General features: G+C 47.1%; 1 protein-coding gene across 1 annotated transcript in view; it reads right to left on the bottom strand.

The window, feature by feature from the left end:
* The window catches only part of LOC149281784 (rap guanine nucleotide exchange factor 1-like), a 30,357-nt gene extending 7,443 nt beyond the window's left edge, over window positions 1–22,914 (bottom strand). The window contains exons 1-10 of the mRNA XM_089498947.1: window positions 22,863–22,914; window positions 9,465–9,604; window positions 8,527–8,705; window positions 7,798–7,954; window positions 6,299–6,387; window positions 5,941–6,090; window positions 5,348–5,471; window positions 5,069–5,252; window positions 4,116–4,586; window positions 2,996–3,198 (exon numbers count right to left, since the gene is read on the bottom strand). Coding sequence (XP_089355073.1) covers window positions 2,996–3,198; window positions 4,116–4,586; window positions 5,069–5,252; window positions 5,348–5,471; window positions 5,941–6,090; window positions 6,299–6,387; window positions 7,798–7,954; window positions 8,527–8,705; window positions 9,465–9,604; window positions 22,863–22,887 — 1,722 coding nt within the window. The 5' untranslated portion in view covers window positions 22,888–22,914. The remainder of the gene's footprint in view (window positions 1–2,995; window positions 3,199–4,115; window positions 4,587–5,068; window positions 5,253–5,347; window positions 5,472–5,940; window positions 6,091–6,298; window positions 6,388–7,797; window positions 7,955–8,526; window positions 8,706–9,464; window positions 9,605–22,862) is intronic.
* Between the last annotated feature and the right edge of the window lie 2,061 nt (window positions 22,915–24,975).

The raw sequence follows: 24,975 nt of genomic DNA on the forward strand, positions 1-24,975 counted from the left end.
CACGGACACGCTTCACTTTGAGAAATTAGTGTGTGTTAACCCTTTGAACACCCGAGGGGGGGCCCAACGGAAAGGCTTCTCATTTTCAATTGTCCAGAAGGAGGTTCCGACACATCTTCTGTAAACCCACCCCGCGTCCTCCCTGCCATTTCCTTCCTTCCCGGGATTCTTGCGTGCCGGAGTCTGGAATGCCAGCTATGCGAGTCGCACCGCGGGGACTCCGGAATGCAGGAGCACCGCTCCCTGCTTCATCTGCTCTCCATATGCTCCGGAGCCTCTGCGTGACCACAACGGGCTCTTCTCACCTCTCAACTGTGAAAGCCGATCCCCGCAAACCCCATTACCCCTCCCGGGCTATTATTACGGCAGGCAGAACAGGTGACAGTCTGGGTAGAGCGGTATATTATATCTATCATATATATATTATATAGATATATATATCTATCTATCAGCTGTGTTCGGTAGCCAAACCCCCCCCCCCCCACCCCCCCCCCCCGGGAAACTAGACCGCTCTCCAGCTGAACTCAGTAAGGAGTTCAAAAATTTGCATTCTTAAACGTTTCCTTCTTGAGAAGCTGGTACTGATTAACCCTGAATCTGTCAGATATATTCGCAACGCTGTCTGTGTTCTGGGTTTTGCTGCGTTCAGCTGACGAGGGTCCTCAAGTCATTTATATGAAAATAAAAGAGTGCAAATACCCCAAAAATCCTAACTGTGAAAGTGTTATTAGCGAATCATCACGCCCCGGGTACGGCGGGGGGCCCGGTCATCCAGCCACATGAACCCAAAGGGCTCCGTCGCCTAATCGGTGTATTATAAACCGCTATGGAAATAAATCCACGGATCAGTTATAAACCTGAAACGTTCTTATCCATAAAACATCACACAGAACCATGTGTACAGGTCACAGCGCGAGGAGTTTATGGTTGATTTGGACTTTGACTAATATAAAGTCCTTTCTACTCGCGATTGATATATTGTAAAATAAAATACCTTTTCCTGTATTTCCTGCAGCTGTTGTGCAAATAAACCCCCAACGTCATGGAGGAATGGACCATGTGGGCTACGGAGCCAGATGTGGGTTACTATGCGGTTACTACGAGAAACGTCCCGCAGATGTGCAGCTCGCTAGCTTTTATTATGCAGTTGCGGGGTGTAAATAGATCGTAAGCCTGCAAGAACAGAGCTCCCTTCTTCTCTACCAATATGTCGTGGCATGTGTTTTATTGGCAATTTGAAATTCTCACCATCGCTGGCGCTATAGAAACAAAGGTAATGTAATTAAGGTGTTAGACTTGATCACTGAGATGATGGAGTCAGGGCGGGGGGTCAGCCAGAGGAAATCAGAGAAACCTGCAGCCCCCCACATAATCTATTCCCGGACCTCCGCACCAGATACAGACGGGACTCACCGAAGGCACGGGAAAGGAGCCGTGCCGGCTCAGAAAGCAGTTAGAGACGGACAGAGTGATGCCCTGAGGGAGGCCGGTGTCCTCGGGTGCGAAGACCCCTTTGGTTGGCTGCGCACAGTACGAGACAGAGGAGAAGGAAGAGGCAGCAAAGGAGGCCTGCTGGGAGAACTGGAGACAGAGAGAGGAGCGGGGGGAGAAAGTAAAGAAGAGCACAGAAAGGATCCCGTACACACGTATGAACCGCTCGGTCCACAAAGCTCAACGGGGAAAAAAACGGCAAGAAACGATACATTTTCCTACTTCCCGCTGATCTGCGACATGAACACCATAAGACACATATCGTCCGTTTCATCATACTGCCATCCCTATGGATAAGTGTTACTTTCTAAAAGAGATTCAATGAAACTCCATAGTCACCCCTCCGTGGCACGCTAACACTAAAACCAACGGCACCCTGAGCAGCAAGGCAAGCAGCGAAACGGTGGAGGGCGAGCGTCCAACTTAATGATAAAAAGATAATAAAGACTGTCCCTAAAAAAAACATTAAGGAGCCAACGCAGTTCTGCTTATTGAACTACAGTTGTATTCAGCTCAATAGCTGCAAGACATTTACATAAAATCCCTGACACGATCTCTAGATGGCTTTTAGGTTCGGACAATTCTACGTCCTTACTACGGCCTACAATCGCAGGGGTTATCGAGGCATTTCCGGGATTATTATAAGCTGTGGCCGAAGGCCATCATTTTCAACGAGCAAGATGTCGCGGCTGTTATACATTGCGAAAGGTTTGAGGAACTTTCTATTTTTATAAGGTTACACAATAATGTCTGATATTCAAAGGCAGATGGAGATTTTATTTTTTATTTATTTTTTTAGAACTCCAACTTCTGCCAACGAGGATTTGCTTTTTTTAAATAAAATTCTGTGCCACTAAAGCTGAGGTGACAACACCGATTACAAAATATGGAGGACAGAAAAATAAAACAGCTCCTGTGGTGACATCACAACGTGACATCAAACACATACGCAACAGAATAACGCACCTCAATACAACGCTACATTATGGGGCGACAAAGAGGAAAGGAGACAATCGTCTTAAAGTCTTTCCTTGTAATCTAGGACTTGTCGAACATGGGACTCTCTGAAGCAGCTGACACTAAATGTGGAGGGGCATTCAATAGCGAGGAGCTTAAAGGCACATATTAAGACCACGAGGATTGTTACAAGCCTTTGGATGGGTTAGGATATCGAGCAACTGGCACGGGATTAAGAAAACCCTGTAGGACCTTTCCGAAAAGAGTCTACCAAACAGCTGTCCCTATTGGGTTTGGAGTTTGCCTGGCCTTTACAAAATGTATTGTCCATGTTGTATCCGCAGCAGAGATCTGCTCAAGCTTGAGCTGCTCTGGTTCTACCTGCCATAATGCGGAAGCAGCCATGGATTCGTTTCCTGCTTACTTAAACCCGAGGAAACTATCATCTCGCTGACAGGTTCCAGAGGGCCGATGAGAGCCGTAAGTCTACACCGTGAGAAGAACCGGGAGGGAGCAGAGGTAGGGGGGGGGGACAGAGTCGGCTTACCATCTGTCTCTGTTTAGGGGGTAAAGCAGGCGGCGGGGCTCTTTCATGGCCCATGTCGGAGCTGTTGAATGAGTCGTTGAAGCCATAAACCTCTCTCAGGTGTTTGTTCTTCTGCTGGTAGATGTGTTCGTTCTGCGGGGTCTGGTAGAAAACCGACGGCTGGGGCTCAGAGTAGTCTTCCACGAAACGCATGTAGGTCATCACTAGAAGACAGATTGCAGAACCGAGTATTATAGGACGTTTGAGGGAACAATGACCGGAATAACACTGTATCAGTACACGGCTTGGACATTCTTAAACCTCTATATGACCTGGTAGACATTTACACGTTCACAGACCGAGCGTAGTGTTTGGAATAATACGTTTTACGGGTTTTGATCATGCCAGGGGGGAGCAGTGAAGCTTCCAGTGGTTTTTTACTGATCTTACACAGACTGGCCGGCGATGCGCTTAAAGAGTCAGCTGCGAGATGACCCAGCAATGTCTGGCTGCAAGAAGATGATTTTACAAATGGCAAGCTAACCACAGCGGGAAAATGGGTTAGCGCAGAGGAATCCGAGCAACAGCTGGGAGTTCACGCCACAACCCACTCGATAAATCTCCCACCCGGCTGCATCAGGCTACAGGGATGAGAAATCGAGCCACAAGACTCTTTTCTATGACTGAGAAAGAAAAAAAGAATCTGGTAATGTCCTATGTACTATTTTATTTTATGTATCTCCTTGTCAAAGTCACTTTGGTATAGCAGATAAATCTTTTATGTGCTCCTACTTAGCATGGTCTTGTATGCCGACAGGCAAGCAAGACCTCCGCCTGTCCATGATGCATTATCATCAGTGGAAGGAGGAGAAGACTTGAACTGTGCAAAGAACAGCTGTTGGCATTCCATGTTGGTTAGGCCTATAAAATGATTACAATTTGTTCACATTGCCATGGCTGATAGCAAAGGACTTTTTCTCTGAACTCTAAATTATACTGAGCTCGGGGGTATAATTTCCTTCAACGTATCTTTGGTTTTGCATCGCTGTTCCATGCAATGATAAAGAACATGTCAGTGTAACTGTGGGAACAGTACTAATTACAGCAATTATATTGGGGGGGGGTTGGACACGACTCTTACTATGCTTGTTCTTCTTTTCGGGAAGAGGCGGAGGGCTCTCTGGAATCCCATCAGACTCGGCAGGAGCAAAGCCAGCCAGGAATTCCACCTGGGAGATATTCCCTGGCTGGAAGGGTGGGACAGCAGCAAAAGGAGTACCACTGGGGGCATGCGGAGGCAAATCGTCCTCCGAGATATTGTCGTACTGAGAGGGATGCCGCTCGAAGGAGACGCGGTTGCCAATAGTTCCATCTGCCACCTGGGAGACGGCGCTTCTTCTCTTCTTCTCGGGTAGCGCGGGAGGCATTTCCACAGCCGAGGAGTTGCTGAGCTCAGGGTGCGGAGGCAGCTGGAAGCTCTGTGCTTGAAATGGGGACCCAGACTCCCCCAAAGATTCGGGGAGAGGACTTAGGACACCGGTCACCTGACCTAAAACTTGGTCTGCACTTGAAAGATCTTGCTGCAGGAATTCATAGTCGGGGTCATAATTATCTGCGGAGAAGAAAAAAATGAGAGAGGGGGAATAACATGTGAGCACCAAAATATTAATATAAAATAAATAAAAACAATTTATGTAAAGAGATTTATTTATGACAGCGTTTCTCACAATTTAAGTAAAGCTCAAAGGGCTTGTTAGCGGAAATGCCTGGAAAGGTGACATTTTTATGAATGCTACCAGCAGTCCTTAATTCTTGATTAGCCCAGGAGCAGGACTGCTTTAGATAAGGTCAGCAATAAAGCAATTACAGTCTTATGGCAGATATGGGTTTGAGTCACACTGCTTACTTTAAGGGTATTATCAGCGGCTTATTAACACCTTATTGTTTTTTTTTTACACAATCTGCTCATATAAAGGTGTACATTGCGTACACCTTTATATGAGCAGATTGTGTAAAAAAAAAAAAAAAAAAAAAACCAATAAGGTAATAATACACTTTGTGTATTGCACACAAAGTGTGTAAAAAAAGTCCTACCCAGAGTTTCGCAGCTCGTGTTTCGGGAGCACTGCCCGCTGTCTCTGTCCAACGAGGAGAGCTGCTCGTCCGATTTACTCAGCTTCCCTATACTGCTGCAGGGCGACAGCCGCGGAGACTCCCCTCCGTACGACTGGCTTCCGCCTGATAACCTGCGCCGCGCGTAACAGTCAACCTCAAAATCCTTGACAAAAGAGGATCAAAGAAAGCGTTATTTTTTTTTTCTTTTCATTGCTTCGACTTCCAGGTAATGAGACGGCTTTTGTTTTTTGCACAAACCTGATTACCGATCCCGATGGGTAAACTAGATCCGCTCGTGGCTCGGCTCATGGGCGCAACTACGGCCACACGAGTGGGAGAAGGCGCAGACTGTCTCTTCTTTGGAGGTAAGGCGGGGGGCGGGCTGCGGAGCGAGAGGTACAAAGTAATAAAATTAACCTACAATTTTACACGTGTGCGTTTGTACAGATATGGCACTTTTAAAGCCCAAACCCTTCTCAGATAACGGATCCCCCCGGTTCCTGTGGATTGCAGACAATGCGTCAGTCTCTGACACACGGACGAAAAGCAATTAAGAGCCACTCTTTCCAATAAGGCATGAGGGGAAATGTATAAAAGTAGTTTATTTTTTTAATTTATGAAAGTAGGAGACGAAATCTATAAAGCTGGTGGGATGCAAGACCATGTGAGATCAAGAGGACTAATGGAACAGTGGGAAGACGAGGCAGCTCTTGAGAGGAACAGAGGCAATTAGCCACTGTGAGAAAGTATCGATTAAACTGAACGTGGAACAAATTGGAGCTTCTACTACAGAGGGTAGAGGATTGGTGAACGGACATGATTCAAACAGCCAGAAAAAAAATAAAATCTACCTGTTTTCCATCACTCTGATCCCGGGCAGCGGGGGCTTCGGAGGCGCCGCGTCATCTGCGTCCACGCAGTCTATCTGTACCTCCTGACACGTCTCCGGGGACTTGTTGAGGATTTCCAGCTCGCGATCGGACAATGGCAGCTCTTGCATGCTGGGGCAGGAGTGGAAAGAAAGGGAAGCGGATACTGGTGGTGGGCATAGGCGGCACAATAACAAAACAGAGGGTCCTCAAGTAACGAGGATAACGACGTCAGAAGCACCGGTTAACGATGACACGTTCATACAAAGTTTAAAAGGAGCCACACATGGCGTTGGCCCTTACATGCCAAATAAAATACAAGTCAGTCAGCAAAACTCACCTGTCTGTGCTGCATGCAGTCAAGGTGGGCTTCGCTGGTGTAGTAGCCGATGGGCGTTCTTGCTTCTCTATCATGAGGCGTACAAGCTCCTGCAGAAACAAATTATATATATATATATATAATGTGGTTATGTGATTTAAGCTGCCTGTGAAAGTGGTTTGGTTTGGGTAACAGAGATGGAGCCACATTCCAGCATTTAACCGGGACACGTGTCGCAATCCTGCACTCAATGACCTAGGTGAGGGTCATGACTGTAGACCCGACCGCCAGTTAGTGCAGATGCAAGCATTCCTATCGTTAGATATTTGCCATGTTACTTGTGATCAGGCTGTGTTCACATAATCTATTTCAAAAGAAATTCAAACACATCCTGGTAAAGCAGGTTTAATACACTTTTCTTTCTTGAACTCGTATTCGACGATATATTTTTAACGCAGACGTACGTTACCGAGGACCAGCTCACCATTTGTAGTCTGGATAAAAACAAAAAATCTAAACTAAACCCCAAAACTATATTCCAAATAACAGAAAAGGCCAACGACCTAGTAACGGGCAGAGTCCACAACTGATGTGATTTTCAAACAGCCTCTTGAAAAAGTAGATCGGATCTGAGGTTTGGTTTTTTTCCCCCCATATACCGAGAAAAGAGGTTTATCATCATTACAAATAAAAAGGCAAAAAGAGGTGAACTGTAATGTAAAGAGCTGGCGTGACAAGGACCGCTGAGCTAATGTAAGTCTCCCTGCCCCAGGCAGGGTATAATAATGAGGGTAACAGGGGCCCTGCGGATATATACATAGAGAATAAGCGATGATACCAGATCACTGCTGCAGAGCGGAGAGGGAGGAAAAAATACATTTAAAAAGATAAATAAAAAAGGGGGGCCTGGAAGGCACCCAACTATCTGACTTCACCGCCTGGATGACCTCCCGGACGGACGCAAACTGCAGCTGCTTCCCCCCAGAGAGATGCGCAGCCGCCAGGCGCACGGCCGGATTTAACCCCTCAACTGCTGCCCAACGCAGAAGCCAAGATAATCTCAGAATCTTGAATGTGTCTGTTTTTGGTGTGTGTGTGTGTGTGTGTCTGTGTGTCTGTTTTTGGTGTGTGTGTGTGTGTTATTTGGTTGCTTAAGGAAGAGGGTGTTAATGGAGATATTACATGCGAATAGTGATAAACATTATGGACCGCATGAGCGTGGAAACATTTGTTTTTAGTGGGGGGTTAAAAGTTTTGTTTTGCTGCACTTTTTTCCCCGTTAAAGCCAATTAAGTATCTCCATACCTAACGGCCAAAAGTTCTTCATATACGAAATTTCAGACATTAAGCGCCATTTATCACTGAAGATTACAGATTCTACTGTGTTGCCCTAAAAACCCAAAGACCAGACCACCAAGAAACATCATCGTAGACCCTCTCGATCCCAGCGAGACTTAAAAGCACCGTAAAAATGTGCCAAATAAAAGACGCGTGAGAAGGTGGCGAGGCTCAATCCGAACCTTAACTCCATCCAGAACGGCCTTTATGACGTCTTTCACGGTCGTCACCACTTCCTTGTCCTCGCAGTTCACACCTTCCAGCATTACTTGGTCAGACCAGCGTATTAGATTGGCGAGAGACTGGTACACGCGGCTGTAGCAGGACGAGATGGCGGTGCTGCGAGGATGAGAAAAGAAGAAAGCAGATGAGAAGCCTTTCCAATGACTCCTGGATCCAAGTTACTGGTCCCAGAGACAACGTATCCATCCCCAACGACACAAGTTCTTAAAAATTGGATCTGAAATTCTCAGCATTAAAATTAAAAGCCATCTGTGAACATAAATACGTTCTCTTAATAGTAAAACTGTTATATATATATATATATATATAAGATATACACACACAAAATAATATAAAAGGCTTTTTGTTTTTGATTTGTATGATGCCAGAATCCTAAATCATCAAGCAAAGAGTCACTGATTTAAATGCTTTTCCTATATCGACTTTTTTTTTGGGGGGGGGGGGGGATTCATTGGTAGAACCGCAAGTCTGGTCACATTGACAACGTCAAAAAATAAAATTAAATGGAACCATCTGTGATTTGCTTGTATAAATGACTATTACACCAAAAACTATTGCACAGATTTTAGCCTGAAGCACGAACATACGCAACCCCTTCATCTTGTTCCCCATGAACACGTATAACGTGAGCCACCTACGGCGCATGGCGTAACTGGTGAAGCACAAACCTTTGCTGAGAATGGGTATCTGCCTGCACTAGAGGCAGAATGGCTTCCAGGACCTTGCTAGCTGAACCGGGGAGCATGAGCAGAACCAGCTTGTCAACAGACATCTTGTCCACGATTGTCTTGAAGTAGCGCAGAGCGTTCACCACTTCTTTCTCCTGCTCCTCTAGCCTGCTCAAGGTCTAAACACGGAGAAGGAAGGAGAGACGAGACCTTCTCTATAGTGAAACGGATCTTGTAATTGTAACTTGTTTTTAATGGGGATAGATGACCCAACATTTAATTTTCCTCAATGACAAACCCAGAAATTAAAACAAACACGGTGCCCACACGACCAAAACCTAGATATTTGAGAACGGGGCCGTCCCTTCGAGGGTCAAACAGCACATAGGTATTTCCTAGGGGTTTGATTATTACAGAATATATATATATATTATATTATATATATGAAAAACATACATATATTTTAAAACTTTACAACTGTCCCAATTTTCCCAATATCGGGTTTAAATTGAAAAATGTTGCACGTAGACGATGTTGAATGGATATTAAGCACCAAGTGATATTAAACAGCTAAACCGCAGATAGCGATGTGATTGTGAAAGACGTGGCCGCCGGTTGGACCGGCAGCTGGGAGACGCAGGACTCGGCCGCGGGGTGGGGGATGCTGGATTCCTCACGGTGTTGGAATGGGGTCACGCTACAGCTGTAGGGAGGGACGCGATTGCCGGAGATCAAATTATGTTGTACGCGGCTAAATAAGTTCTGCCTGAGAAGATCCCACCAGATGGTTTTGGTGACACAAAAGTATAGAGTAGTATCTGAGAAGCAAAACCCGTTCTTAAACATCATCTTGTAATGTTACAGATTGGCTTTTCTTCCGATTTGGTTACTCGGCGTCTCCCCTGACGAAGGTTAAATACGTTAAGACAGAAGCTTACTTTGTTGACGGGCTTCTCTTCCGGCTTGGCCGTCAGGTCCGCGGGCTTCCCCTTCTTCGAAGGCGTTCGCTTGATTTTGGGGGAATGGAACTTGTCCTTCAGCTTCATGGTGAACGAGGAAAGATGGGATCTTTGGCTGTCTACAAAACAATAAGACAGAAAGAAATAGTATGATGTCTCAGGCTCTCGGACAATGTCTCTTTCATAACAAGGGATTCATGCACAATCACCCCCATGTCTGCTTGTCGAACTTATTCACTAAACCATTCCAATTAATACAGACACAATAATAAAAAAATGCAATACAGAAAATGGACACAAACTGGATGAGATTTATGAATATCTTGATGAACCAAATCCCACCTTTATTTTATAAATAATAATAATAATAAAATAAATAGTGTGCTAAATACTCAAGTCTCTCTAAGAGGTACCAGAATCTCCCAGTGTTAATCGAGAAATGGATTTCCAGCCCCAGGTCCCTAACAAGTCTTTTCTGTATCTAATCGAAAAAAAGAGTATATGTTTTTATTCTCCATAACTGTTTCGGTTCGGCTTTTAAGGAAATGATTCATAAAAAAAAAAAAGGAGAAAACATTTTTCGTTCTTGCTAAACGTGGCGACTTTGCGCATTAACAGGGCGACTTGCGTCACTGGTACTGAAGAGGTTAAAAGCGTATGCTGACGCGCACCTGGTCCTGTAGCTCCAACAGAAGACGTTCTGTCTGCGAGTTTCCCGGCAGACGAGAATTACATAAAAGTGACATTATGTAGCCGTCCAGGAGAAGCGTGCGCTGCCTGCGGCTACGGATCGGGCTGTTTCAGTCCGCGAAAGGACGCGAGAGCCGTTATGGTTATGAAAGAGACCTCCGCAGAGAGACGTCAGATTCATACGTCGAGAAGGTAAAAGGACGCGGTCACGTGTTATAACGTTCTCAACCTGCCTCTCCAATACCTTCACAAATTGCCGAGTGGAAGAGGGATTTAAATATGACGTCATCTCAAGAAGTGGGAAGAGAAAGAGGTTTTTATAGGATGTCTCGGGAATTATTCAGCATGAAGAGTAAGTACAAGTATGCATGAGCGCCGCCGATTCAAGCAACGTTGCATGCACATGGAGGTAAGATTGTTGTCCGAATAGTTGCCCCAGATATATAATGTATCACGTTACATGGCTCTAGCAGCAGAGACGCGCAGCTTAGTCAGCTGGACACCATCTGATCCTCTGCGGCCGAACAACTGTCTCTACCCATCAACATCATCAGCAAAAAAACGGCATATCTTCGGAGGGGACACGCCGACGGCGTCCGTAAATAAGAGGCGCACGACTCGTCCAGTATCGGAGAGACGGGGGCAGCTGTTAAATAAGCTATTTGTATCCCCCCCCCCAATGCTATCATGCATCTGAATTCTAATTCGAGAAGCTCCTTTGGTAAGTAAACAACCTGGTAAACAAAATCAAATACAACAATACAGATAAAGTTACCTTATGGATCTAAGTTGATCGTGTCTGTGTAGTTTTGGAGATATTTGGATAAAACGCAAAACGGTGGCCACTTACGGCAAAGCTTTTGTTATTTAATCAACTTCCTGTCCTGAAGTTCTATTTCCTCCTTCCCCATCTGCCCTTATTAAGGCTGCCTGAACCAATCAACCGCACTCAGCAACTTAACACGAGAGAGATGACTCAAGGCATAGGAATAATGATGATGACCCCGAGGACAGGAAGGTATGGCGGTTATAGGAGCAGAAGAGACAGCGAAGAGACCGCTGCATCTCCTGCCACCCGTCGGGTGTTTATCCCGCAGAGACTCCACCAGACAGCTTGTGATAACCTGCAATCAGCGATCGATTATCATGTATGTCTCCGCGTTGCAAAGCTGGTCTTATCTGATGATCAGATCTTATCTGGAGGAAAAGCAGTAGGTGCTCACAGCAAGCTTCCTTCATACATCATGAGAACTTTATTTTGGGGGTTATGGCAAATGACTAAATGTTATACTTCCCTTCAAGTAAAGAGCTAATGAAGGAGAGGGGGTATGTAAGAAGTCACTTAGACCGTTCAATGTCACCCCCTTTAAAGACGACTGCAGAGTGCTGCGAGAGTGCCGTCTGTCAGTACGTGTATCGTGTGCACGGATGCCGCGTGTCTCTCAATTTCACAGCAAACATGGAATTTATGCAATTTAATCCGGCACAGACCGGGTGAGAGTGCTCCCAAGCCATGAGCGGGATCCCAACTGCAAACAGGAGGTGAATTAAACGTCTTCAGAGAAGGAGATCCACGTGGCCGGGAAAGCGAAATAAGAGACCTATCTGCAAAACTCATCCACCGGCGAATCAACCAGTAATTATTTATCTGGGTCCTGGGAGGATCTGCGTACGCGCGAGTACCTATACGTGTGCGAGCAGTCCGATTCCTGATCGCCAACACGGGGACAACGGGAGAAAAGAGCCTACATGATGATCATCATCATATAATAATGTATAAAATATTACATTTAAAAAAAAAAATCTAGCCTCGGAAGATAAGTTAACCATGATATTTTAATACAGCAACACGTGCTTAGCCTTCAGGCATGAAATGGTGACGGGGAGGAGGAGAGCACCAGATGTTCCCTCTAAAGTCCCCGTCACCACCGCAAGCGCTAATCCTCCCTGCTTACCAATACATTGAGGAAGACGTCAGGCTTCCAAGGCTCCGTCTCCATTGGTTTGCATCGCTGGAATTACCTCAGCGTGTTCGGGGCGCTATTTGCCTGTTGCTATGGAAACATCTGGGCTGATGTAATGCTCCAGCTGCATTATTTCCTAGGCAGGAGGGAATCTGGGCTGCGGGACAGGAATGCGCAAAGAAGGCCAGGGCTCTCGCTTTTAGTTCGCATTCCAGGACCTCGTTTCGTCCTCCTGTTCTTCAGAACAAAACCGTCTTCTCAATGCCCTAATGCTGGAAACGTCGTCAACACCACCCATACAAGGGGGCTCTAAACATGGCTTCTCATCCTTGCCACTGGTGGGCTGTATGATGGGGCATATTTGGAGGGGCGCAAAAACCAATTGCTGTTGACTTTATCTACAATAAACCCATGTAACTGTTTACACAATAAAAACAAAAATATATATAAGTGTTAAAAACCCTGGGATCATGGGAGCGGACATCTTAACTCCCTGTTTTCAGACCACCCCCATTAAGTTATCTCGGCCCCAACTGGTAGGCTGTGGACAGTTTTTGATTGGTTCAGCCAGCCATGGGAAGGCAGGGTGTGTGAGAAGGGGGAGGACTTCAGGAAAGGAAAATTGAATGATTAGATGATGCTAGATTTGCCATAGACTGCCACCAATCTCAGCTTTCATATGGTGAGCTGAATTCACAAGCTATAGGTAGTTTCAACCAATGAGCAGCTTGTAAAATTCCCACCAATATTTCAGAAGGTATTCTGTCCCCGAGAGGCCACCGTAGGCCATAGGTTGAGGGCCTTAACCCCAAGCTCCAAACTTCTAGAACAAGATGGCTGCCCCCAGTGTGCATTCTTTGGACGCCTCATCAATTCCTGACCTCATCAATATATAGATCAGTGATTGCCGGCTAACCAGTCTCAATCACCAACGGTCTTTCTCTATTATAATATGTAATCCAAGTCACAAAAAGCTGCATTACAAACTATGGATTTATCAAGTTAAACTGAGATTTCTTATACTGGGAGGGAAGTATAAAAAAAAAAAAAAAAGAGAGAACTTTAGCTATTTTTAGATGCGTTGTGACATTTTCATTTAAGTCTTTAAACATTCCCTGTTCAAAACCCATCCAGGTGCCACGGGACATCTGGAACTTTAATTTCAGGGTTAAATCCAGCGAGGGGGACGATTAATCCTGCTGAACTTCACGCTAAGCTCATCCTCATAATTATCACTCCCCCACCAGCCTAATGACATGTGATTCTTGTAACTAACCAGCCATGCGTAAGCAGGACCTGACAGGGCTTTGTGCCTATGGCTTTCCACTGAAAGTTTAATTTATGCTGTCTGGTCATTAAGCATCACTAATTAATCCGATGGAGTGGAGCAGGCTGCCATTAACTCGCACCATGCCTGGCGGTGGCCTTGGATGGGGTTACATTTTTAGAAAGAGAAAGGAAGAAAGGCACAGGAGAGAGTATCCATACACACAGACCCATACACAACACTCTTACTACTGTGGGACTATAATTCCCATCATCAGTGGCCTGGAAAACACGTCTAGTACAGTCATCGATAAGAGAATATGGAACATGGTGGAGGGGGGGGCAGGAAAAAAAAAATGCTAGTGAACGGCAAGCACAATGGGGGAGTGGAGCAAAAAATAAATTATATAGGAAGAAAAGAAAATAAAAAAGGCGATGGTGGGGTAAAACACGAAAGAGGCGAGAAAGAAGGGCTGTGTTCCGCAGGGGGTTCGAGAGTAGGGAGAGAGAGTCAGTTGAGGGGGGGATGACAGACACGCAGAGGATGATGGGTAATAAAACCAAAAAAACTTCTGTGTAAATACTCTCCTAGCCTTCTTGCCTCTTACACTCGATATGAAACAAAGCTGGTTTGCTGAGGAACAGACGCAGAAAGCCATGAAACGCCTGTAGCCTCGGAGGACATACAAGAGCAGACAGCAGAGGTCAGATCAAGGACAGTGACAGTCAGGCTATCCAAACCGCTGCCTTCCCTGCCTAATGGCAAAAAAAGCACATCGGTGAACCAGTCACCCCAAAAACACGGGCAGGCAACGAATGCGCATGGCCGCCCTCATATAAACGCATTTATTTTTAGTTGAGTATTAACGTTGAAACAAAAGAAAATGCCCCCTCCCAAACGCGACCCGCGGCCCCTTTTGTTCCGTTACCCGATGAGGTAACTGTTCGGGTTCGCTGAGGAAACGCAGCAGGAAGCGAGGGCCGACGTGTCAGAGGTGACAGATAAAAGAGCCGTGAGACGGGAAACAGGCGTGCGACTTTATCACTCGCTCAGTAAAAGGAGCAGATTCTTACTTAACCCCCTACGACAAACACAAGATCCAAATAAATGGATAAAACTCATTGAAGTGTAACGGGGTTTATTTACTAACCCAACACATACAGTATGACCACATGGCTACCATACAGGACAAACCCAATCCATCAGTTCCCTTTCCTCCCGTCGCACATCGCTGGGCGCTAAAGCAGCTTCTCCGACGAGAACAAACTGCCCTCCTATCCCAAAACCATCGCTGCATACGGGATACGGCTTCCGCTTAGGAAATATTCAACTAGACCCAGCGCTCGGCGTCTGCCAGATAGAGCAAATTAAATTATTCCGCTGTGTATCGGCCTGGAATTGTGGAGGCGCACGTCGTCCAGCAGGGGTTCTGGTTGGGCTCTCCAAAACCAACAGTGCTATTTCCCACACGTAGCCCTGTCTATTTTAAAGAGTGCCAGAGTCTCATCCGACAAGCTCCTGGCCATTAGGTCGGCTTCGCTACGGAATGGATCAGATCCAACACGACCCTCTAGTCGTCAAAGGTCTAGGACTGCAGCGGGATGCGGAAAACTCCTAACGTCTTCCTCCATCCCTACAAACACTGATATCATTTGTTACAATACTTAGTTTAGATCTATAGCCCACGAAGGCTTTAACCTCTTGTTGAGATCCATGGGAAAAAATGATATAAATCCCATCTAAAATTAAAATCAATGCTTTCACTTAATTAACCAGGAACGCCCAAACCTTCACCAAACTCTTGGCACCATCCATGGCGCAGACTTGGAATACCAGGGACGAACCGTGCCAGGATTCACCATTGTTGGCTCAGATTATTGGGAGTTCAAGCCCCAGGAATGATCTTGGCTCGACCTAAATAGATGTCATGAACCCTCGGCACGTGAAAGCGATTTCCAACAACCTACGCCGCGTGGCCCCTTTTAGCTCGGCGACAGATTTATAAACCTGGATGCGCTTAGCCGTGGGGAGTCAACATCTAATAATTACACCGAACGCATTAGGGATTCGCAGCCAGCGAGCGGTAATTACAAAGTTTAGGCACACAAATTGCAGGGCAGGGTTTTGGAACATCTACGAGGTGAAATCAGCACATTTTCATAACCCCCGTGAACTCGGAAGATTGAAGCATAACTCCCAGATTAGTAATACCCGCGGGCTCGGCTCACGTACTGGCGATCAGCCCGGCCAAACATCTACCGGCAAATCAGTCGAGCATTGGGGCACTTAAACCTTGGGGTTTTAGCGAAACGCCATCTCTCGGCGGAGTCTTCCGAGCTTTCAAAAACAAACCAAAACCAGATGTGAAGATTTCACTGGCGGGTAAACAAACCCTCTCGCTGCCAAAAGCCCCAACCGGCCGCGCGTCTCAACCTGTTCCGACTCGCCAGCCCAGACCGCAGAGAATTTTGGAGCAAAACCATCTCCAAGCTGGAAATTAATATGAAGCGGAAATCCAGATCCCAAACTCCCATCGCGCGGCGAATACGGAGCACTCCAGTGTGTGGACACGCGCGTCAGAAGCGCACAACTGAATGACAATAGCGGACGTGGGGAAGCTGGTTATGGAGGAGACACAAAAGGACTTCGTTGAAGCTTCTGTCGCTGGATTTGGCACGCGCGACATTACTTAATATAAACTCTAGCAGCATGGCCACCTCTCCAATTCTGCTCTATGGACTCCAAGGCACAAGGCAGAGCTTATCTTACTCCACATGTGTCTTCTAGACTTCAAAAGACGTGTTTATTGTAAAACAAACTGCTTTGGGACTCCTGAGACAGACACAGATAAGGAGACACTTCCCCCTCGCTGCTTCCTTCCCCGATCAGAAAAGCCGGCACGGCAATGATTATAACCAAAGGTTTTCGTTTACAAAGTGTTACATATTAGGCTTGTAATATTTTAATACATCTCCCTGCGCGGCTCTTCCTCCATTCCATTAAACGTGGATCGACACTTTGCCATATGCTCCCCAAAACAGCGGCACCGGTTCTGACAACGTTTAGCACGGTTTCTCTTCCTCGTTAAACTTTTAAAGGTCTCTTTGTTTTAGGTAACACTTCTTAACCCCTTCAAGACCTGGACGTACCTGGTACTTCCAGGTCAAAGGTCACCGGCAGACCGGGACGTACCAGGTACGTCATCGATGATGTGCGATCCAGCATCGCTATGGACGTTGGGACCGCGAGGGTGTCCCCAGCGATCCGTAGCAGTCACTCCCCCTCAATTCCATGCATGTGATCGCTTTACAGCGAATCACGAGCACGTAATTTAAATATTTTCAAAAAAAACTGCGGTCTTCAAGGGAAGACGCAGTTTGCCAACGCCGGTCCTGAAGGGGTTAAAGAGGTTATATAGATGCCAAACGTATCTCCTACAGGGAAAATAACGGGGGGAGGGGGCGACGAACAGACAGGGAATACAATGTGAATACCGGGTGGCATGCACTGCGTGTTATACTTATAAGGGTGACAAGCGTTCTACCGGTTTAAACATGTCACCCAAGTAATGACCGGCAGCGTCTGCGAAGGCTCACACCGCAGCGGATCAGGTTAAGAGGCTTCTGTCTGGAGAGAGCCGCAGCTGGTTGCCGTCCCTAGATAATTTAAACGCGGCTCCTACAAAACAGCACAAAGGACGGCATCCGGCTGGTAAAAAGCCCCCCCCCCTTCGGTTTTCTGGATCTCTATTTCCCACTGGAAGGAGAGTTTGCAGCACCTGTTGTCAGTATAATACCGAATGAAAGATTTGCTACGCCTAAGGGCACTGAGTCACAGGCTGGATCCTGCACCGAGTACATGCGGCCACAGTGAGACTTACCCCCGGGGGGCATATCCTTCACAATTACTCATAAAAACAACTAGTAACATAAAAGCGACCAGCTTTCAACTAGAAAGACAGGCTTAAAGTATAACATCAATAAGGAACTTTAGCTTAAAGGAGACCACATAACATCAGGAAGAGTTTCTAAACCTTACACAAATACTTAAACATTTCTATACCTGTATGGGACGATACGACGTATATTTACACCCCTAAGATAGAAACACTCAGGACCTCGTTGACCACACGTTTTACTAGTTCTCCCCACAAATGGACCAAATCAATATGTCCGGAAGACTTTGGTTGCCACTGTCCACACCTCCCTCCCATTAAAGACATGCTTTCACAAATTATAAAACCTTGTAAAGTTTATATATTTCTATAAAAATAAACATATTACACACACAGCGTCACCAGCAGGGCGAGAGCCCGCAGGTAGGAGGGCGTTAGTACAGGTTCAGTCAATATCACCGAAAAGGGTCAGTAGCTCCTGTAAAGAATATTCGGTTTCTAGCATTCGATTCACGTGACGAAGCCGATTCCACGAGCCGGCCGCACAGAAGTGGAAGCATCGTACAGTCAGGACACATCCCCTGCGCCCGGCGGCGGCAGCATTGTTTTACAGAGGAAGAAGAAAACATCCTCGTTCTAATCTCTCGCTTGACATTTCCTCTGCGGCCACCGATACAAGACAGAAAGACACGGCCGTCTGCAACAATGTGGACACTTTCATCGGGAAGTCCTCCAAGCTCTATAGATGGAAGACGTTCTCCAAGAGAGGAAAGGAATATGGTAAAAAAGGCCTCTGTAGTTGGATAAAAGGCACGCTGGCTTTGGGAGTCTCCTTTTGGGGTCCAAGAAACGATTTATTCATTGAGAAGAATAAGACATTGAATAAAAAAAAAAAAAAAAAAAAGTAGAAGCCACCATGGCTACCCGGCCTTTTGTCTGAAATAAGCCTCTAGAGGCTTTTCGGAGGTGCGACGTTACAATTACTCCGGTGTGCCAGATGTGGCGTGAGCGTTAGTACTCCTTTATACAAATAACGCTGCTTACTAACGTTTGCTAAACACAATTTTAAATCACATCAGAGGTTCTTCGTGTGAGAAAAGCGTTCTTATGACATTTAATGGGAAGGGAATGTAACCACCGCCCGCAGCTTTCATCCTGAAAATTGCTTAAGATTGCCACCAATTGACATAAACGTCCCTTTAGTAGAAAAACGTTGACACAGATGCAGCGCTAATGTTCTTTTCATGCGGCATTTACTCATCGTGGGGACCCCGTCACAGTCTTTCACCTCTTCTCAAGGGATCATAAGTCAGCACGAGAGTATAACTAAGCAACGTATACCTCCTGACTTCTACTACGACACTGGGGTGGCGTGGCGGTGATAGACTGTCACTCAAACAGGCGGCCATACTGTGCATGTGTAATAGGTATAGCACGGCAGGACAGTGGGAGACAAGAGGCAAAATCAGGACTGTCCCGAGCAAAGCAGGACAGTTGGGAGGAACATATGGCTGCCCAAAACAGAAACACAACCACACAGGGCTATAAATAACAGAAACTGGGAGCCAGGATGACTGCGCTAAGACCCATGTATGATATTTAACCATAGACTTCTAAAATAGTTTTAGCATTAGGGGCCAGACTGTAAACCCGCCCCCCCCCCCCACATTCTCCTATGCCGGCCCATTAAATTAGTGCGGCTCTTCAGCACCTTCGCCCCCAGTTGTCATAGAGATCAGATTTCGTCCAGTCCCGATGGCCGTGAGATGCCGTCATTCACAAGCTATAAAATAACCCCAGGCTGCGGGGAAACTCTCGTGAACTTTGACCTGCCAAGAGCCAATCCGGGAGGATCACCTACCGATCACTTTAATCAACCTACCAAAACAAAGCGATAACGGTAAAGAGTAAAAGAATTGGGATTCTGTCAAAATGTACATTAAATCCATATATATCACATAACGTTTTAATCCAAAGGAAGAACACAGAGGTCCGCACCATGTCTTGCCCTCGGGGTTCTTGTTCATCGGTAGTGAATAGTGATTGAAATATCAGATTTTTGTATCAGTAGTACGGGAATATTGTGAAAGTTTCCCACACAGAAGCCCCCGAGGCTGGACTGATAAAAATGCACATTATAATAAAAAAGAAATCTGGTGTTGTTACAACCCGTAGAAGATGACGAGGTCAAAATACCTCACCCTCAAAGAAAAATACACAGAGCGGCATAAAGCGTGGCCTGGGCAACACATGGCAACAAGTGGCATAGGATGGAGACCCCAAAACTACTTCCTTCTTCATCCACATCGTTAGAAAAGAGATTGTTTGCCGGGGACCCGGACATTGACCGTAATCCCTAAATCAAGCTACGGGAAAACACAGGAGAAAACAAAATGCAACCCGGAGAAACAGCTTGGGAGTATACCGAGAGAAATGGGGGGCGAATGCCGTGACACCGCAGGAGTATACCGAGAGAAATGGGGGGCGAATGCCGTGACACCGCAGGAGTATACCGAGAGAAATGGGGGGCGAATGCCGTGACACCGCAGGAGTATACCGAGAGAAATGGGGGGCGAATGCCGTGACACCGCGGGAGTATACCGAGAGAAATGGGGGGCGAACGCCGTGACACCGCAGGAGTATACCGAGAGAAATGGGGGGCGAATGCCGTGACACCGCGGGAGTATACCGAGAGAAATGGGGGGCGAATGCCGTGACACCTCAGGGGTATACCGAGAGGAATGGGGACGACTGCCGTGACACCGCGGGAGTATACCGAGAGAAATGGGGGGCGAATGCCGTGACACCTCAGGGGTATACCGAGAGAAATGGGGACGACTGCCGTGACACCGCGGGAGTATACCGAGAGAAATGGGGGGCGAATGCCGTGACACCGCGGGAGTATACCGAGAGAAATGGGGGGCGAATGCCGTGACACCTCAGGGGTATACCGAGAGGAATGGGGGGCGGATGCCATGCCACCTCTGAGGTATAGCGAGAGGAATGGGGGCAAATGCCGTGACACCTCTGGGGTATAGAGGGAGGAATGGGGACGAATGCCGTGACATAAGTATACCTTAATTCAGACATTCCCAGTATAGACAGCAGACACAGATGTGACCCCCTAGCAGTTTTTAAACTAGAACTCGCATGCTGTCAGCCGTGGCTTAAATCAAAAACAGGACACAGAACTTGTGCTGCAGACACCCCCCGAAGGAGCAACGATCGGCCAATCGAACTCAGCGCATCTTCATCCGTTAAATCAATGAGAACCTGCTTTCTAATTATCACCCATCTCTGCAGAACACCGCAGATGCTGCCGATCAACGTGACTCCAGCCGCAGACCCGGCCGTCCGGTGACGACCACGGCTTGGACGCAACACCGCCAAACATCTGCCACCTGGACAGAGCAGCTTCCTTTATATTTTATTACAAATTAATTCAAAGGCTTCCTAATTTACTAAACAGAACACAGAATGCGCCGGGTAATACCCCAGTGTGGATATCGGAATAAGCGTTTCCAACGTCTTCCAACAGGTTTCGGTTGGACGCGTAACAATGTTTGTTTGGCTCCAGGGATTTCTGGTATCCTGGAATATTAATGTTTCACACTGTAGCCATTATATAATATGTTAAGTGTATGTAGCAGTCTCAATACAAGAATGACGCTTCCTATTATAACCAAAGTGTTCGATGAGCAAAAAATACATAGTCAATCACACAACCGTGTCCACCTCTTGCAATTCCTCCATATTTATGCCCAAGCGTTTTCAAATAATGGGCCCGGCCCACCAAAAGGGAGAGTTGTGGATTTCTCAGCCTCACTTCTCTACTCATTATGAAGGGCCAACGATCTCCAGTAAGAGTCGGCGTAGTTCAACGTGTAAGGAGGCTCAATGCATTGTACCACGGCCAGCCAAGCTCTCCCCGCATCAGACGTGCGCTGGGAATGGGCCTTCATAATGTATGGTGAAGTCAGGGAGCTGAAACACAGACTGAAGATCCTCTGGGTCAGTATCCCATAAAGCGTGTTCGTCTCAGATCCCCTGGGCCCACAGCCTGCAAATCTCACCTCACCTTGATCCTTAAAGGCTTCCCTGCCCACAAGTCTTCCCTTCCTCTACATACTCCCGGTCAGCAGCCAATAAATCTCACCTCTTTACTTTATTTTGACCTCAGTATCACCCTATCTCTTCTCCTCTATAACATCCGGGACACACTCTCTTTCTCAGACTCTCAACATTACCAAGGTCACCGTCCTGTCACAATCCATATCACCTCTGTGAAAGTTTTATTCCTCTGCCTCTAAATGATCCCATAATGACACCCACTAGTTACCTACATGCTAATGCCCACGTCCTATCAATTATTACCCTTAAGACCCCAGGGCTCAACGCTCATCAATGTCTGCTTCTCTACACCCTTAATATGTCCTGTACCCCTATATCCACCCCTGTCAGTATCTTACCGGATGTACCCCTATATCCACCCGTCAGTGTCCGCCCTCCTTCACCCCTATATCCACCCCTGTCAGTGTCTGCCCTCCTTCACCCCTATATCCACCCCTATCAGTGCCTGCCCTCCCGTACCCCTATATCCACCCGTCAGTGCCTGCCCTCCAGTACCCCTATATCCACCCGTCAGTGCCTGCCCTCCCGTACCCCTATATCCACCCGTCAGTGTCTGCCCTCCTTCACCCCTATATCCTCCCCTGTCAGTGTCTGCCCTCCTTCACCCCTATATCCTCCCGTCAGTGTCTGCCCTCCTTCACCCCTATATCCTCCCCTGTCAGTGTCTGCCCACCTGTACCCCTATATCCACCCGTCAGTATCTGCCCTCCCGTACCCCTATATCCTCCCGTCAGTGTCTGCCCTCCTTCACCCCTATATCCTCCCCTGTCAGTGTCTGCCCACCTGTACCCCTATATCCACCCATCAGTATCTGCCCTCCCGTACCCCTATATCCTCCCGTCAGTGTCTGCCCTCCTTCACCCCTATATCCACCCCTGTCAGTATCTGCCCTCCTGTACCCCTATATCCTCCCATCAGTGTCTGCCCTCCTTCACCCCTATTTCCACCCGTCAGTGTCTGCCCTCCTTCACCCCTATATCCTCCCGTCAATGTCTGCCCGCCTGTACCCCTATATCCACCCCTGTCAGTCTGCCTGCCTGTACCCCTATATCCACCCCTGTCAGTATCTGCCCTCCCGTACCACTATATCCTCCCCCGTCAGCGTCTGTCCTTCCGTACCCCTATCAGCATCTGCCCTCCTTCACCCCTATATCCACCCGTCAATCTCTGTCACCCTGTACCCACCCCTTTCAGCCTCTGCTCCCTTTTACCCTGTGTCACCCAAACCATGCTGTATTTGCCCTCCATGTTACCCCATGTTCCTGGGCCTGCAGCCGCCCCGCTCTCCCTGCGGAATGTGTCCCCCAAGGCGATATAGGGAGCGGCCCGTGTCGCAGGAGGTAGCCCGGGGCAGCGGGCGGGGCCCGGCAAACCTCTACCCACAGCAATCCGGCATCCCCTGCCCTGCCCCTGGACCCCTTCCCTCTTACCTGCTTTCTCGATTTTCCCAGACATGTCCGCCTGCGGGGCCTCTCCCCGGGGCCCGGGCTATGTCTCCGGGGCGCTGTGTCCGGGCTCCGGGGAGGGGAGGCCCGGGGATCACCGGCCTATTCGAGTAGCATGTCCCAGCGAAGGATGACTGTCGCAGGGGAGCGTGGTGCGAGGCGTCCTGTGTACGGCTGGGGCTCGGTAAGTTCCGGTGCAGTCTCTCAGGCAGTGCCCGGTGCCCCTCAGTCCGTGTGAGTGAAAGAGAAAGAGAGAGAGAGCCGCTGAATCTGCTGTCCGTGCGGCGCCTCCTACCGAATGCACAGCGACCCCGCGCGGCCCTACCGAGAACTGCAAGCGCGCTCAGCCTGCTCTGCTATGCTAAATACTGCCGGGGTCTGGGGGGTAATAAATGCAGTCTACAGGGGTAATATATACAGGGTATACAAATGGGGTAATATATACACTGTGTAGAAATGGGGTATATATACAATGTATAGAAATGGGGGTAATATACACAGTGTGTAGAAATGGGGTTTATATACAGTGTATAGTAATGGGGTATATATACAGTGTATAGAAATGGGGTATATATACAGTGTATAGAAATGGGGTATATATACAGTGTATAGGGAGAGCATGAAGGAGTGAGTGAAAGAGAAGAGGATACGTGGGTTGGAGCGAGAGTAAGTGTGCATGCATCTATGTTGCAGTGAATGTGTAAGCATGGCTGTGTATTGGCGTGAGCATGAATGTGTGTGTATATAAGCATGAATGTGGAAGTGTGTGTGTGTGTTGGCATGTGATAGCATGAGTGTGTGTTAGTGTGTAAATGTGGGCCAGTATGTTATTTACCAAGGGGCCAAAGAGGCCACTTTGCTTTACCCGCACCCGGGGCCAAAGGGTGCCAGACCCCTGCCCTGCAGTATAAATGGGGATCAGATATCGCCTTGTAACTGGCCCATTCAGCAGCGGCTCACCAGGGGGCCTGATTGGTATTTAAAACCCACCTTATACAATATATATACATTTTTAGGATCTCTGTGATTATTCCACTTTAGTGAGTATCTCTCACCTGTCGTTAAGTTGCTGAGTGTTCCTGATTGGTCGAGGCAGCCTTCAGGACAGGAAGTTGCCGGTTCTGCCACCAATCACACTTTCCACATCTGATTTTATATAAGGCCCATTGTTAATGAAATAATTTTGTGCAAGTGGAGAAATATTTAAATTTATGTAAATGTACCCAAATTATTCTATAATACATATGTTTTACCGCCTGTTTGTATGTATTACTTGTAGTCTCTGGCCTAAATCATGCTAATTTCAGCATTCCCACCCAAAATATAAAGCTCTTTATATTTTATCTGTTTTTTTTTCTTCTAGGTAAAGGAGCCGGATCCTGGGGATTCTGAAAACCAAAACCACAGCAGAGAGTTTATGCCCAGAGGAATAAATACGGGGAATAGAATTTGATTGGGCTTTTGGGAGTCGTAGCATCTGATGAGAAGGCAGAATTTAAATTTCTAGGGAAATTAAAATTAATTGGGGGGGGGGTCTGTTAATTTTCATCCATTATACACGAGCTTTAAAAAAATATAAGACGATGGTGTATAGAGTAAAGTTAATCAAGGTACACTGTCGTTCAAAAGTTTGGGGTCACTGAGCTGTTTTCATGGAAAACAAGGGAATTTCTGGCTGTAACATAATTACAAAAAGGGTTTCTAACAATCAATTAGCCTTTTACACTTAAACTTGGATCAGCGAACACAACATGCCATTGGAAAACAGGAGTGATGGGAGTGATAAAGGGCCATTGGAACACAGGAGTGGTAAAGGGCCATTGGAAAACAGGAGTGAAGGGAGTGATAAAGGGCCATTGGAACCCAGGAGTGATGGGAGTGATAAAGGGCCATTGGAACCCAGGAGGGATGGGAGTGATAAAGGGCCATTGGAACACAGGAGTGATGGGAGTGATAAAGGGCCATTGGAACACAGGAGTGATGGGAGTGATAAAGGGCCATTGGAACACGGGAGTGATGGGAGTGATAAAGGGCCATTGGAACACAGGAGTGATGGGAGTGATAAAGGGCCATTGGAACTCGGGAGTGATAGGAGTGA

This window comes from Sceloporus occidentalis, unplaced genomic scaffold (assembly GCF_023333645.1).
Source record: "Sceloporus occidentalis isolate IW3139 unplaced genomic scaffold, rSceOcc1.0.p SCAF_127, whole genome shotgun sequence".
Lineage (NCBI taxonomy): Eukaryota > Metazoa > Chordata > Lepidosauria > Squamata > Phrynosomatidae > Sceloporus > Sceloporus occidentalis.